The sequence below is a fragment of the Platalea leucorodia genome (genome assembly GCF_965183815.1).
Source record: "Platalea leucorodia genome assembly, chromosome: 5".
In the NCBI taxonomy this organism is placed as follows: Eukaryota; Metazoa; Chordata; class Aves; order Pelecaniformes; family Threskiornithidae; genus Platalea; species Platalea leucorodia.
In genome coordinates, this window is record NC_138827.1 from 6,108,782 (window position 1) to 6,126,284 (window position 17,503).

Sequence of the window (17,503 nt, forward strand, 5' to 3'; positions counted from 1 at the left end):
TTTAATGTTCCTCATCACTTCTACACTTCTTATTGATTCAAAAAGGTACAAGAAATGTAAGTGGACCCAACTTTATTATACAATAAGCCCTGCTCAGTTATTAAGATACAGAATTGCTTCCATCAATTTAATTTGTGTATTAACGGTGAAAGTATAGAACAAAATTTTTACTGCTCATTGTTTTATACTTCAGATGTAAAAGAACACATTTAAAATCCACTGAACTTTTTTCTTTAAATAAAATTTTAAAAGTTGTTACTTGTTGTAAGGGAGATAAGCAGAAAAACAAATTGAAAGAGTAACATGACAAATACATTGATCTGAATGTGCAGTTGGATATATTCAACTTGCCAGATATTCACACCCTGGGCTAAGTGCAATCCTTTTAAGTGCTGGAGTGGCACCCTTTGGCAGCCTGAACTCTCTGATGGAAACCCAGACAGTGCAGGTCATGAAAATGTACTTCTGGGACTCAAAATGGCTGTGTTCCATCTGAGCAGTTATTTCCCAAGGGCAAACACTTCTGCATACTATTACTTCTCTCAATCCTATATATCAATTTCTTATTTCTTCTAGTAAATTGAAAGGTACCACATATTTTTTACCAGTATGGTAATAAAGATATTTTTAAAGATGGAAAAAAATGTTTAAACATCCGATGTATTTCCTGAATTCAGACAGTAACAGAAGGAGAGGACAGCAAAAGTAACAGTAACTGACTTGATGCTCTTTCTTACTTTGGGGTAGTTACTGAGCCTGCATTACCCCAATTTTCAAAAAGGTTCAAATATGTTCTAATTTCCCCTGTGCTGTTCCCCATAGACCCTTTGGCAGTCTCCTAACAAATATATTCCTCGAAGGCCCCAGATCTGACATAAACCTCCCTATCAGTTTTAGCACCGCCTATTTCTACCTAGCAGGTCTTCTGCACATCCAATACAATAGGTGCTTTCTTTCTCCCTCCTTGATGCTGTTAGTTACTATAGCATAAAACTGGATTTCTTCTTTTTTTTTTTTTTTTTTTTTTTTTTTTTTTAAATCTTTAATCACTAGAGTCCAAGCCAGATTGTCCCTATGGCTGTTTAATATACAGAACTACTTCTGTGAAGAAACCTCACGAGTGAATACCTTCCCTCTTTGCTTCCTGCTAAACTGTGTCCTAGAAAGATTCAATCTGTGGTAGAATGGAGAACAGCTTCAGGAGAGGAGTCTTTCACCACCCTCTGTCAGCCTTTCCATCTTAGCATCTTTTTCACAGGGTAGCTTGAAAAAAAAAGGCATATTTTACATGTATCTTTCTGTACTGCACTTTTTATTATAGGAGACCTTTTATTACAAGATCCTTGATTAGCAACATTAGGCCTTATGCCCTCAGGAATGACTTTGAGTCATTATTAATCTAATAATTTGTATTTAGATAGGGACAGGACTTGCATTATAAAACCAAATATTGTTTGAAAGTTTTTCTGATGGCATGAGGTGGGCAGGAAAAGTCCAGCTGCCAGAATCAAAACCATACTCTGCAGTATCAAACTTCAAAAAGCATAACAAAATATTTTCAGGTTCAACTTTATCACCAGATTAAAGGTACCCTGTTCTAAATTAAAGCAGGTCACTGAATTGAAAGACTTTTAGATAATAAAGTATTAAACCAAAAGATTTAGGGAAGTGAAGAACAGGATTTTGAGTGAAGCTTGACTAAGGTTTTTCATTGTATACCCTATTTAGTGAAAAATATTACTAATTATAAATTATTTCTGTAAATGTTATATACTCACAAAAATCAGGCTTTCTGGACTGTGCAATTTTGTTTAATTTTTTTGTTTAATACCATAGCCTAATTTCTTCAGCATGTTTATATTACCACAAGTTAATTAAGAGGGCTAAGATATCTCATAAATATATTTTGTCAGTACTTTCCCTTACCAAAATGATGCATCTACCCATTTTCAAGAAGACCTGTCTTTTACAGTCTTGCTTCCGGCAAGTCACCTGAACTGTGCTGAAGCAGTACAGAATAAACTTCCATACATTCATTCTAAAGCATACTGACCTAATGCAGAATCTACATGCATATTAGCACTGAATTTAAGTAAGACTTTATTTGTGAAATTTAGTACAACCATGTCAACAATTTGTAATTAATACGTAGTATTTTTAGCTTTTATTTCTACAGAAATCTTTAAGTTTTATGTTTAAATTGTCTTGACCCTCTTTTAATCTACATACTCTGAGAGTTAGTTTCAAGTCTGAAATACCTGATATTCCAATGAGGTTGATTAGCTTTTAGTGTATATATGTTTTACATGCTCCATCAGGAAAAAACTAAGTTAAAGTATTAACAGCATTTCTGTTTAATGGACATTTATCACTTTCCTTCAAACTTTTCCAAAATTCCCTTAATGTTTCCCATCCTCATAAACACTAACACCAGTGATCTCATCTACTGGAATGTCAAATAGATACCAGAACAGAGAGAGGAATTCTGTTTTATACCATCTTTGATACAATACTGGAACTTTAGGCTCCTTCCCATGTGGAAAGTTGGGAGTTTCTCCTCACTGAGAAAACGGAATGAAAGTTTTCTTAAATACTGAAACTCTGGTAATTCAGTTACACATAAATATATACAACTTTTATCACATTTGCTACATCTAAATAGACTTTTTTTTAAGTGTCAGTGGCAACTTAAAGTAGAATGGACCTCAGGAAGAGCAGAAGCTTATCACAGAGATTGGGTGTACAGTACAGACCTAGCCGCTGATCCTGCCTAACCCGTACGTGACTTGGCTACTTCAGTTGGAAAATTCAGATCCTGGAAGTGGAAGATAGGAAGAGATTCAGAGAACTGGTCTCAGATGCTCTTCTTTATGACTCGAGGAATCTAACCATCACAAAGCACAATACCAACCTAATTTCAGGATAGACCGTTACTCTGAGTGCTCCCCCTAAGAGTTTCCATATAGTCGCCCCACCCCGGGAAAGGAAGTGCTCCTCTTTCTTTGTCTGCACTACTACATATTCCTAAGAAAGCATCAACCTACCACCACATTTTCTCTCCTGCAGTCACTGGTCCTGCTATTCTTCAGATGTACAAAAGTACTCACAGCTGTGTCAGGGAAGTTTATATACTTGGATCATTGTGGGTAGAAGAACCTATGTTTGTAGGGCAGATGGGACAAATTACTAAGTGTTGTCTGTGTCCTGTCTTCTCCCTAAAAGGCTGAGTGACAGTTGGACTTTTCAACACTATTTATATTTTACACAGCACATGATTAAGAACAAAATTTTGGCACACACATAATTCACCCAGCACTCCCAGAAGTTTTCAGTCCCTCTTCTTGGCAGCACAGAGCTTCCACAAAATAGAAGCCGTAATAGAGATCAAGTGGGATTTTAAGAGATCAGGACTTCCCTAAAAATAATCACACTAACTCTAGGAAATTCGAAACGTAAAAGAAATTATAATCCACTAACATACAGTGATTATGTTTCATACACCAGAATTCTTGGACTTTGCTTACTAACTTCACAAAACTAGACAGAAACAATTTTGCTTAACACAGAGCTGCAGACCACCTCCCAAAAATATAGTAACTGCTGAAAACAGTGCAGAGCCCCAGAACATAGGAAATTAAGATGAAGGCAAACGCAGTACTGAACAGGAGTTACAGTGGGATTATTTAAACTATATGTAATCAGTTGTCTTTTTCTGGTAAGACCACCATAGGATTCACAAATAGTCAGTATTTAGATTTCATGGATCAGAACCTCAGCCGGTAAAATTGATGCAACTTGACTGAAAGCACTGACTTCACTGGAGCTATTCCAAATTGTATTCTCCAAGGATCTGGTGCTAACTATGTAGTGTAGCAATGATTCTTCCCAGAAGTGTTATATGTGGTACATCTATACATTTCTCCATTGTATCGTTAAAGATACTTTGTTTTCCCTTCATGCTCTAAACTTTAAGGCTTCATTGCTCTTGTTAGGACTCTAATGTTGAGAGCTTTTTCACTGTGAATTATAATATAACTGATGGCTACCTGCTTGAATAGTTTCTGTAATATTCAAGTAGGGACAAAGTTTCAGAGTTTCCCTCTAAAATAATTTTATGAAGTCCTCCCCAACTCCCTCCTTCTGGTGTCCTAAATTTAAATATCAAGGCTATCAAAGACTTTAAACTTTTTAATATTAGTATAATAACTATAATAAGAAGGTTGATTTTGCTATTATCGTGCTTTATATTCCTATTACTGGAAGATCAAAGTACATTATCATACTCATAGCATTTGAATCACAACACAAAGACAACTAAACAACTTTACAGCCATACCTATAAAATATATTAAATGAAGTAAAAATAAAACTATAAACAGAAAGTAATTCACGTGGTATCAAGCTTCAACAACACTAACAGTAACTTGTTTGACCTGATGTGCATTAGGAAAGTATATTTTATTTTTAGGCTAATTTCTTGCATGCCAGGTTCTTCTTTTTTTCTGCAGAATTGCTTGTTCAACCTAACTACTAATAATGATGCCAAGATAAAGAGGAAGACACAGATATTCTGCTTTCACTTAGGTACTCTGCTTTCATTGTCAAAAGATAATGCATCTCCTGCCTCCATCATTCCTGACCATTTCACTAAATGCTCTTTTCTGAAAGAAAAAAAAAAGGCCTTGGAAGTGTATGGAGTAAAACCCTGCATCAAAATAAATCAATGTAGCTACTTCTGTAAATATTACCTCACAGAAAACACTACAGCTCATCTTGATTGCCCAAGCAAAGGTAGCTCATCCATCTGCCTAGACTCAGCTGCCACTCCAGAAGGTCCAGTGTCACCTCTGCCTGCATGGGTGTCTCACAGGCCCTAGACTGTCTCAAACGGCACTAGATGCTTGTTTCCAGATGGCTTAACCAAGCCCATAATTTGACTGCCAGGTTAGGCACCTCTGAGTTGCTTTTTATCTGTGTCTTCTTTGTGCTCAATACAGGACATTTCAGTGAGATGTAGCCAATGACAAGATGTCTCTAACATAATTCAGACTGCCAAAGACAGCAGGAGACAGAAAAGTTAAGAAATCTCTCTCATTAAGTTTTATCCTGCCACCAGTCACACAACTTCTTGAACAGGAATAATTCATTTTAATACCAAAAAGCACTGTTGCAATTGTGAAAACCACACCCTCAAGAAAAGAAAGAAAAAAAAAAAAAAAAAAAAAAGGAAAAAAAGAAATCGCTAACTCTTCTGGACACTAGTGGAAATGTGCATTCCCAAGACCAGCGATATGCCTGTATTATTCCATTTACTCAGCGAAAAAAAAAAAAAAAAAGGTCAAGAGAAGATGCTTTCTCATAATTTATATTCTTATGTCACGCTTTCCCCAGCAGATGGACAGGCATCTTCTTAACCCTTCTATTGAACTAACTAAATAACCTATTTAGGTGTTACAAGAGAGAGATACCTTTTAGCATAGCCTAATATTAATACTGTAAAGCATGTTAGGGAAATGACGAGGTGTCTGTAGTGCATACAGTGTAGATATAATTCTTCCATGGCAATGTCTTGTACATGAACTGCCCCCCTCTCTCCTCCCATTACCCCTCAAAGACTGTAAAAAGAAAATTTCTAGCAAATTGGTGCTATACTTTGCAACTTAGTATAGTTGTTGTGCAACTTAGTATAGTTGTCGTGAAAGATATGTTTATTTTTAGTATATTGCCAAAACATGGACAATGTCTTACATTACAACTAGGGGAAAAATCTATAGCCCTTTCACTGTATTTTAAATCTACACATATTTTATTTCCTGATTTATTTAGTTTTTAAATCAGAGCTATACAAATACGCTTAGTTCTAATTCATATTACCTGCTGCATCAGTGGAATTTTTCTATGTATGAAGTATTACATAATATATTATACATTGTATAAATGTACTTATTATTAATAATACAATATACATAGTATAAATACACATATTTATCTGCAAGAGGAACACAGATGATTTTTAAGTGGATCTTAACATTTTAAATTGAAATCTAAGACTAATAGGTGAAATTCTGAACACCACATAAATCAATAGTAGAATTCATACTGATGTCAGTGGCATAACTGCTCTAAGATTGTTTGCCTTTTACTGTGATTAACACAGTGTACACCCTTCAACTAAATCCTTGAAGAAGTAACCCAGTAACTTTACTACAGAAGTGCTCCATGTCAGCGAGGTAAACTGATGTCAGTGTGATCCAGGACTGCTAAATTAAGGCTATTTTTTAAGTTTTATCATTTAGATTTGAAAAAAAAAAATTATTACTGTATTTTGGACATATTTTTCACTCTCTTCTGGGCAAACAGTACAGAATTTTGAAGTCAGCTTTGTCTAAAGAATAAGTAAAATACATAACAAAATATGTATTTATTTTGTTGGAGGATTTATTCTTTATGTATATCATGTCATCTTTAAAACAATGTCTCATTAAAACATGCTTTATATTTGTTTCTAATTTCATCATGATTATTATGGTTTACTAGGAACCACCATTTTATCTACAATAAAGTCTCCTAATATACACAGGTATAATTATAAAACTTCTTTAGCAATAACAACAATTATTTCCCTTTAAATTATTTTAATTTTGTGAATGACTTGACTTTACAACATCATTTTTTCACATTATAACAAAAATACCATATATAAGAAAACCTTGCCAGGATTATTTAAGAATTCATTCAAGCAAAACAAAATGTAGTTTAGAGGCTGGTACACATTTATTTTATAACGAAGACCTTACTTTTTTCTGCATGTATATGAAACATCCTAAAGCAGTTTTTTAACAAAAAAAGTTATTCTTTAGGATACATGGGTAAACTTTCTACTTGCATTCCTGCTGTGCAGTATTCTTACAAACTGCTGTTTTGCCACAGGTGTGTTCCTAGTGTATTAGAAACTTGACAAGCCCAAAGGTATGTGAAAAAAAAATTCTATTTCAACACCTAATCAAATGCTTTAGACTCCTTCAAGGTAGGAAACACTAAAGTAAAAACATGCAAGAGTGTAAATTGCCTCTTTCTTGATTAATTTCATCTACATAGTTATTTTAAGTTTGTTCTTCTAATACTTCCTCACCTTGCCTAAAACACATTGCAAATTACATGGCTAATCCATATAGACTATATTCAATTCATTCCATATTTTATTAATAACATTTCATTTCTTCATCTTCTCTCTGACTCTTTCACAATGCTCTTAATTCCTTCTTGCTTTCAAAGGACTCACAGTGGAAGCACTCAGGTTGACAATACTTATAGCATGTTCTAATCTGCCTCTTTGTGGTCTACCAAGTCAATGATCTGAAAACTAAAAAGTGTATAATTAGACACTGACATGTCCAAAGGAACTGTTATGGTCTATCATGTCACAGGCACTGACCCAATAGACTGTAACAGTTTTGGTCTGTTGGATTAGGAATCAATGTTTTAGTGACTCCCTAACTCCATATTTATCCAGTCTGCTGAACACAACACACTTAGAAATTTTAAAGTCATACTTTCTTTCAATATCCTCTAAGAGTGAAGAAGCCCATATGAACTATTAAAGAGAGAATTCCTACTTTAAAGATGTTAACCAGTCCTTTTTTTTTTCCTCTTTTTAGAGGAAAAGCATGCATGAATATGCATCAAAGGAATATATTTATAATCACAGTTATTTATTATGAACTTTTATTTTAAAGTAAGAAACTCCCAAGTTAAAACTCCTGCTATATAACCTGATATAGGCTAGATGTATTAAACAAAAAGAAAGCAAGGATATTGAAGTTGATATGTAAATGTCAGAATAGGTGCACTGATTTTTTTTTTTTTTTTTTAAATGATAAGCATTTAGCAGCTCCCACTATGTTCAAGAAGAAACTGGCAGCAAAAGTACTCAGCATCTTTAAACTTGGAGCACTTTAGGAAGCCAGGTATGGAAATCTAGGCTCTAGTGTTCCTCTGCCTTCTCTCTCAATTTGTTCTTCATGATTTCCAGTACGGATGCCAAACCAGATTTTACAGTAATAGCCAAGCCTTTCCTTGTCTATGGGGATTCTTAAAATATCCCTTGATGTTACAGTGAAGAAGAATGGAAGTTACAGGAAAGAGAAGTAGAAGCAGGTTATGAAAAATACAAACTCTGACATGACAAAAGTTTAATAATCGGTGTTTACCATCATTCTGGGCCAGGAACCCTAAGCTGTTTCACTACTGTATTACCTCAGATTTGAACTAGTGGAGTAGTTTTAATAATTACATGGATATTACAGGAATGCTGATATTACACACAGGTGAATCAAGCCTTCAAAGTATCAGAAAACATGTTAATTCTACCAAATATTAGAGGAATGTATTAAAACATCAAAGTATATAAAGTAGTTTTCTAGACTTAATAGGAGATTATATTTTTATGAAATGCAATTTTTTGCCATGTTTTCCTACATTAATACGACTCCCTATGTCTCACCCAAAAGCAGTATATCTACAATATTTTAGAATGAACCATGTTTCAATCATTAGAAAGTACTCTATGCAATACATTTTTATTTCAGGAAATTCCTTTCAAATTGCTTTACATGAAACTCTCTGTTCACAGTATTTTAAACTCTTTGATTATTTTTTTTCCTACTACATTCTCTTTATTCATAATCATCCACTTTTACTTTCTAATTCCTTCACTAAAAGGTACTGTTATGGCTATAACATGAGTCATATACTCCAGTCATTCCCCAAACTGATCTGAGTGATGAATATGGATTATGAAATATTAACATGATGCCAGTGATCCTCTAGTTTGCCACAGATCAGATACAGACATAAAGACATACAAGCCTAATAGGTAGATGCCCAAATCCATTACCTCTCTGCAATAGCAAAGTGAATAATTTTATTTTTATTTGCAGTGTTAGGGAATAAACAAGCTTTAGCTACCACACAGGATAACCAGAAAAAAAAATAGACCAATCAAACATCACCACATCAAACCCAAGTGTTTGAAGAAGAAAAGTGTTAAATATATGCTATATAATTGCTGCTACAAAAGCTAAACACAACCGTTATACCTGGTCAAGATGCTAACTGATCCTTTTCATTCTCAAAACCTGAGTAGCCCAGGATATGGGCTATAATATTAGTGCTTATATATCATCTTGTCCCCCAAACTTCTCCATTTCTCAAGTTTCAATTTGCATAGCAAAATTCAAAAAGGTTTGAAGGTTTCAGCTGGGAGTAGAAGAGTAACGTTATTGCTATATTCTAGTCTTTTTCCTCTTCCAACCCAATTACTTTAGAAATTAAAACTGTGTATAGAAACTCTTTTTTCTAAATCTTAAAAAGTACGAACATGAAATGAATGAAGTACTACATTTAAAAATATTTATCCTTCTATAAAATTATTGAATGGAAAATTAATTCTGACTGAAGATGCTATTATATTTTATATGCTCTCAAGACCTTAATTTTTAGTATATATCACTAGTAAGATCCTCAATAATAGAAAATAATTTGAATAGAACTATAGTGGTTGTCATTGTTTATTCATAAAATAGAAGATCTTAAATACTACAATACACAAAAAAATCACCTGCATCTACAGAAGCTCACATTTTATATTTTGGGTACTTTTATTCTTCATTCTAATTTTTCATTCTTTAATGAGCATGTTTCCAATTAAATCAAATTCATACCTATTCTATTTTAGGACAATCTGACCAAAAATATCAAGTATTACTCTCTACTACTTGCCCAAAGAGAACTGGGAAATACATTAAATTTTATCTCTGTAGACACTAGCACTTTGACAAAAATGAATACTCCACACAGGCATGTTAAAAATGTAAACTATTAGAATATCGGGATTTTACGGGCAGTAAGATTTCAGATCTGGAAGATACACAATTTCCGTATGACAAAATGTCCTGTCTCAAATTTCATACAAAATCCTATGTATGACCACAGAACATGTAATAAAAACTGACAGTGGAAAAAAAACTATATATTTTATACTATTAAGTGTTATGTGCAAAATATTTTGGAATATGCCTTATTTGCTTTTAAAAAAGATTAGTGAAAAAAAAAAAAAGAGGTCAGCTTCCAGTGATGAGGGATCTAATCCAGACAACAAAGAAGTCAATTGTTTGTAGTCAGATTTAAATTTGGCACTATATTAGAAAAAGGGAATTACGCTCAGAGCAAAATACCTCTGTACATATGTGTGTGTGTGCGCACGTGTGAGTGCATGTGTGTGTGTGCGTGTTTGTGGGTGGGTGATGGATGGAGAATGTGTGTATATATATGAATACACGTTCATACATATATAAACACACATAATTGTCATTATTAAGTATAACGGGGTTAGCAAGCAGTACAAGTGAAATGACTCTGCCTTTCAGACAAGGCTAGTTTACTATTACTGGGGTTTTGTTATAATATACTACCATATATACTTCCATAAATATTGCTGACAAAGTTAATATGCAAGAAAGGAACATTTTTCTTACTCCGATCGAAGATGCAATAATCAAATCATAAAACACAAAACCAATAGCCAATCAATGTGAATAAGTCTGCCCATAGGCTTAATTCAAGCAAGCCATTCACTGAGCTATGTGATGGATCTGTCAAATCCAATACAGCATTACAGACATACTAGCAACATCAAGTGAACATGCAATGACAAAATGAGAATACGCCCCACTGCCATGCTTTGACTCGTTCTACCTCGCAAATATAAAACTTGATAACTTTACTAGTTTCTCTTATTTCAAACTTAGACAGAAATCTAACAACTGTGGTTTTAGTTATATTTTTAAAAATATTACATGAAAGCTGAATAAAAGTTGTATGAACATTTTATTGACATCTGATTTAGTGTCTTTTGCAAATTGTTACAATTAGTTTTTCCAAACACTCTCAGTTTAAAGAGTTTGGTAGGCAAAGCTCCAGAATGGTGAAGAACACATATAGACCAGTAGGTCCCCTTTTATCAGTTATAAGAATTGGAGATTTATCAGAACTATTTTAAATATTGGAAAGTTAAACATGATTTTTTTGATCCACTTCTGCAAAGAGCTTCAAATCTTTAAGTGCAATTTAGGATGGTGATAGATCACACAGTATAGAAATTCAATTCTAATGCTTTTTGAAGTCGTATTCAGTCATTATATTGCTTCATAAATAAAACAAAATGTACCTTTTTGTTTGTTTGTTTTGTTGTTTTTGTTTTACAGTTCTAAGAAACAACTGGAGAAATCTGCAAGGTCTACCTCTGTTGTGAAACTGTTTTTAGGAGTACGTTATTTGTCTTAACAAATACTTAGAGGGTTGTGTTGATTTGTTTCAAGAGATTTCCTTGCCACCTGATTCTCCCCTATATGTCTGTCCTTTGCCTATTTCCAGCAATATTTCCAGCTGTGACAAACAAGGATACCATTGCATTTCTTCACAATAGAGCCCTCTTACAGTGATCATTATCCATTGACTTGGTGTATTGATTCTGGAGTCCCAAATCTTTCTGTTAACCTTTATTTTTAATTTACCAAAACATGTCTCCAATCTAAAGATTCCCTCTTTCCATCTCTTGACTTGAGAAGCATGTCAAATATGGAACATTGCTATTCATCATGTATCTGAGCTGTGATCAAAAAAATAAAGCTTTTTTGTATTTTTTAAATTAATACAAAGTTGTATTTCCATGATATGTCACTGCTTCAATAGTACATACTCACTGGTCCTCACTTAATTTTTCTAGGCATTGTTTACACATAAACAGTAAATGTATTTCATGTGTAATTAAATTAAATAGAGGCTCAAATCAACACTAACTAAGAGTAGTGTATAAGGAGATACGGAATCTTCAATATTGTCAGAGGACAGCAGATGATTATTACATTGAGAAGAAAAGATACAAGCAGTTGTACTGAAATAGATTTCAGCACTTTCAATACTAATAATTCACAAAAGTTGCTAAATTAAATTCATTAAAAAATGAATGAAAAGTTAATCAAATTAAGCAAACTGTAGTTGTGAGCAATCAGAGGTATCCATGTTTGCACATAGTTTCCCGTATGCAAAGAAATGTTTGAGCAGATTGTTATCTGTTTTATTCTCTGTGCTAGTTTTAGGATTCTCCCATAAAGAAATTCAGTTACAATATTTGTAATTAAGACAAGAAACCATATTCATTTGGGGGAAGCAGATCGAAGATGAGGGTTAACCACACTTAAAGAGAGAAGCTAAATTAAAAAAAATCCAAAAGATATAAAATTCATTTAAGATATTTAAAATTATGCAAGCAAAGACAGGTTATTACAATTCTAATTATACACAAAGTGTATCTGAAAATTAGACATTTTTTCAAAAAATAATTAAGGGTTGTAACAACTGCATTACTACTGATGCCATCTCAAGCTTCCTTTACAGCATTTAAGAGCACTATCTTCTTAGACAAATCCTTTACTTTTTTTGTCAGCATAACTCTTAATGATGTTGACTCTCTACCCATAGCAGAACATGTGACCAACTGATGTCTTATCTTACAGCATTTGATTTGTTTTATGAGAAGGTACATTAATTCATAATTAAAGCATTTAAAAGTCATCTTGATATTGCTCAGTTTCTCTATGTAACGTATAGGTTTTCAGAAATTCATCTATTCATAGGAATAAACATCCTATAAAATGTTCCAGGGACACCTGAACGATATCTGGCAAAAAATGACTAACCACAGGAGTTTATTTATAATTTTGTCCTTTCAGTTTAGTAAGTTTTTAGAAGTAGGAATTGTTTTGCATTATAAGCTCACAGAAAAATACTAGAGCTGTGACATGCTAACACACCTTTGTGGAAATGAAATGAAACTACTGAGTAGCACTTCACCTTTGTAGGTTACCCTAAGTAGAAATAATACATCGCGAACAAAGTGCGTACAGCACATATCTAGTTGATATTACTGATCCAAAATTAATAAAAAGTAACTTGCTTACCTGTCTGACACAGCATGCCTCAGCCACACATGCAAATTATTTTATTCACATAACTTTAAAAAATATATCTTCATTACCCAGAATAAGCATTTGAAAGGCAAATATGCATGCATAGCATTGTAACATTCATACCATGGTACTTTGTTCTAAAAATACAGAATCCATGAACAGCACTTCAATCTAAGAAATAGGTCACTGAAATTTCTTAATCTGTTGATTTCTTTAAGAAACAGAAACATTTAAAACAATGTCTAATTTAGCATCTAAAGAATTTTTTCAATGTATATTCAAGACTTAAGAAATTATCTCCATGATTCCAAGTGAAAATTTTCTTATATCAGGAATTGAGAAGTGTGACCTTACTTCTCACTGCTATTGTGAAGCAAAATATATGCATGTATCTGTCTTTCACAATATACATCCTCCCTTTATGACTGTACACTCTTCAAGTACTTGAAAAGTATTAAAGGTAGCATAGATTTTATTAAGGGTACAGTTGATGAAGAAAACAGGATATTCTTTCTTTTCATTACAAAATCATGTCCACACACTGCAAAGACTTAATTTTATGCAATTTGACAAAATCCTTTTCCTACTGAAGTCAATAGCAATTTAGACATTGACTTCAAAGGGGTCCCAATTTTCATCTTGCAAGAAGACAAGTTAATTTATGCGACATCGCTTTTAGTTTATAGAAGTTAAGTCTTTGCATGTTTCTCTTATGCAGATTTTAATAATCTTTTATTCCTGGTATTATTTCCACCAAATGTGGTTTTACGTTTTGAGGATAAAAAAACAGAGCAAAAGAAGAATAACTGATTTTTTTTCAGTATTTCAAAAAATCAAATGCCTGGAAAGAAAGCAAATGGAAAAAAATATTGTTTTGCCTTGGACAGTTCAAGCTTAGACACAGTTCATTTTCAATTTCCACTGACTAAAACAATGTCAATGAGAATTGAGGGCACTCAATAGGTTCAGGTTCTAAATCAACTGAAATAATACTCTTAAGACGAATAATGATCTTTAGTAGCAGACCATCATGAAGCTGTACATATATTTATCTACATTGTACAAGGGTCACAGACATTAACTGGGTGATCTACAGCTTGGGAATGTGCACATCTCATGCCTGATTCTCAATTAAGGCCTAAAATCTCTCAATTTATGGCTATTCATGGATTATAATAAAACAGCCTGCTTTAGATATCACAATTATCTGCAGAGCAACAAGACAGTTATGAGACTTCAACAAGGCAAATTTATAGAATCATCTTCAACTTCCACTGCTCAAATATTTATTAGCAGTAAATAAGGTCTTACCTGTCACTGTAGGCAGCTGCAGTGGCAGTGGCAGGCTGGGCATACCGGTAGGCAGCATAACCACCCTGAAACACAAACTCACGCTCTAACTGGATTGCTACAGCACCTTAACGTTTTGCAAAATTTAGCAACAACTGAAAGAATATTGTCATGCTGTAAGTTCAGATAAGGGGCTAAATACATAGGAAATATTTCAGTGAATCATTAAGCAAAGTTTATCGCCACAAACTTATACTTGTTAAGATTTGTCCCAGAGATCAGGAGAAAGCAATGAACTGTATTCATCAATGTAAGTTTTTTTACCAGACGATACTGTATTCTTCCACAAGTTTTCAAGTAGCAATTGTTCTTATGAATGAGGTGTATGCATATTAATAAAGCGATGCTGAACTTAAAAGAAGAAGTCAGCTAATAATCAATTCTTTTTTGTACAAAATATGATTTATCACGTCTGGTTGATTAAACCTATGAATTTGTGCACTCAATTAACACTTACTGTTACATAGGTTTCCAATTTCTACAGAAAATTATAATGAAGAAGCAAAATTCTCTTCTTCCATGAATTAACATTCAGTTGTATGTAACAGTAATTGCAGCTGTTCAATTAAGCAAACAGGACAAACAAACACACATTTGAAAGGAACTGTGTGCAGTGATGCATTGATTATCAAACTGTGAAAACAGCAGAGCTTCCTGTTCAATGGACCGCGGTGTTATATCAACCATTTCAAAATGATCTCAGCATGCCAATTAACAAACAGAGGCCAGTCTCCACAGATAACACAAACATGATTTACGTCCCAATTAGAATTCACCACCCCATAATCCTCTGGGGACAGGGGACTTTTGTATTTCCTTTCCCACCTTCCCCCACCTTAACAAAGAGTTGACTAAGAAAGTACCAGATCACTCAGCTTTGAATAAAATTCACTATTTTGCTAAAGTGTTTGCTTTAATGGACTGATTTTTTTTCTTTTTTTTTTTTTTGGAAGGCTGCATTCACACAAGATATTAAGCTGAAGCATGAAGAATAGGCTACGATGTGTCAACCTGAACTGTAACAGTATTACATTTTTACTGCAGGAACTTTTGTGGGTTTTCTATTTTGATTTTACAAAATAAAAATTCACTCTTTTCAGAAAAGCAATTTCAACTACTTTCACAAGCCATTTCCCCTTCTACTATTTTGCTTGGTGGAATCGCTTTCATCCCTAACAGGTGTAAGCCTTTTTTGGTTTGAAGATTTGAAGCAGGTTGGTTTTGGAAATCAGTCGTTCAGCTGATAACACATCACCCTAAGAATAAACATATGTTTTACATATACTGACAGCTCATTAGAAACTCCAGGCTTTGAATTGTCAACTTACTTGAGGAATATTCTTTCTGACTTTTTCAAGTGCTCACACAGAGAATAGTACATTTACCTCCCCGCTCCTGGTCAGCTCCCTGCCAGCAGCAATTGTGTCACACAACCACGGGAATAAGGCAGATGCTTTCATAATACTATCTATGCTGTCTCTTTTGCAGCAAGCTGCTTCTCTGTGCAAGCACAGAAGCATTGAGACGAAATACTTTCTCATTTCAGATCATTTGATTTTTATAAACCAATAGAAGGCTATTACTGTCAAAAATGTATAATAGGCACATATTGCTTGCAGGTATGTGCATACAGGCAATCAGATGTCAAATAATGTCACCAAGTGCAAACTGAGCCAGTAAACAGTGAGGCTGAGAGATGATAATACAAGCTGCACACTTGGTCTGGCTTCTGCTACAAGGAGAAAGGTGAGAGATTATACAAATTTATCCATTCTCCCCTCCTGGTTTTTGAGTGCTAAATATAGCATCTGGGTTTTTTTATTTTCCTTTTTATTTTTCTTTTCTTCTTTTTTTTTTTTTTTTTTTTCCTCTCAGTGCTTATATGAGGGAGTACACATGGTAAAAGTAAAAAGAAGATATTAAGCTTGTTTCCATGATCCAGTCCCTGGAAATGTGTGGCAGACTGCAAGTCATTCTGCAGTATGACATGATTCTGTTCGCCACATGTACGACTCCTTTGCTTGTCCTGTGGTCCATTTCTAAAACTCCTTATTTAAATGTGAGAGCCGCTTCAGTTCAATCCAACTATGCACATAATGACTCCCACCGCGGTGCAGAATCGAGAATGGGCCACCATGAGAAGTATCAATGTTTCAATGTTCCTAATCAGACAAAAATGAGACAGGCTGTTCACATACTGGCTGGTCTTAAATCTGCAGATGGTAGGCTCTGTGAGGACTGTTTTCTTTCCTTTCTTTAACTATCACTAAAAATTGGTCAGTCTGTGAAGATGGACCCTTTCTTGCTCCCTAAATATAAGAGTTACATTCCTTTTATGCTTACATTTTGATTTGCTTTCATCAAAGAATTGCTGCCGAACAATGAAGCTCAACTCTGAACGTTATTAAGATGCTTTGGATTCAACAATCAGTATGAAATTTGTAAGAGTCCTGGAAAGACTGAGTCTAAAGCTATAAAAATAAAGAGATATCAAAGTTATTGAATTTGCCTGAGTTCTTTGGAGATCTAAAATGGAGGACACATTGGCTTATCAGAAAAATCGTAACTCCCTACCAGCCCATGTCACGATTTCATATTTTTAACATAAGCTATCATATAAATACACATAAAAACATTCTTAAGCAAATTATTTTTATGGGGTTTGTGTTCTGCAGTTTTGGTGGGGTACTAAGTTTTCTTATTGTTTTACTTCAATGACTTCAGCTGATTTATCATTACAACAACAAAATACTTGAAGGTACGCTTTATATTGGGAATCAGGATGGGAATCTGATTCAAAACCCTGAACTCTAAACTTGTGTGACAATTCTTTACAATTTTTCTCTAGTTTTGAACTTGGCTGGTATCTTAGATGAAGAATACATTAGTACTATTCAACACATATACATCTCTTGAGTAATATATTAATGTCATGACTTAGACTATATTGTAAAATATTTAGAACAAAATTATTTAATAATTACATAATAATAAATAACAATTTTCAGTTCCTGTGTTTTCGAAATCTTTTAGGAGTGTGGGTTTTTTTCCTCCACACTAAGTACATTCAAACAGAAAGTACCTGACTGTTATGCTTTAAATTATTATTCTGAAAATTCAGCTGA

At 33.8% G+C, this 17,503-nt stretch overlaps 1 protein-coding gene across 11 annotated transcripts in view; it reads right to left on the reverse strand.

Moving 5' to 3' along the window:
- RBFOX1 (RNA binding fox-1 homolog 1) overlaps window positions 1-17,503 on the reverse strand; it is a gene marked incomplete at both ends in the record, with an annotated part of 1,359,850 nt that overhangs the window by 16,309 nt on the left and 1,326,038 nt on the right. For all 11 annotated transcript variants that reach the window (XM_082312185.1, XM_082312182.1, XM_082312184.1 and 8 more), the window contains one exon: window positions 14,340-14,404. In XM_082312185.1, coding sequence (XP_082168311.1) covers window positions 14,340-14,404 — 65 coding nt within the window. The remainder of the gene's footprint in view (window positions 1-14,339; window positions 14,405-17,503) is intronic.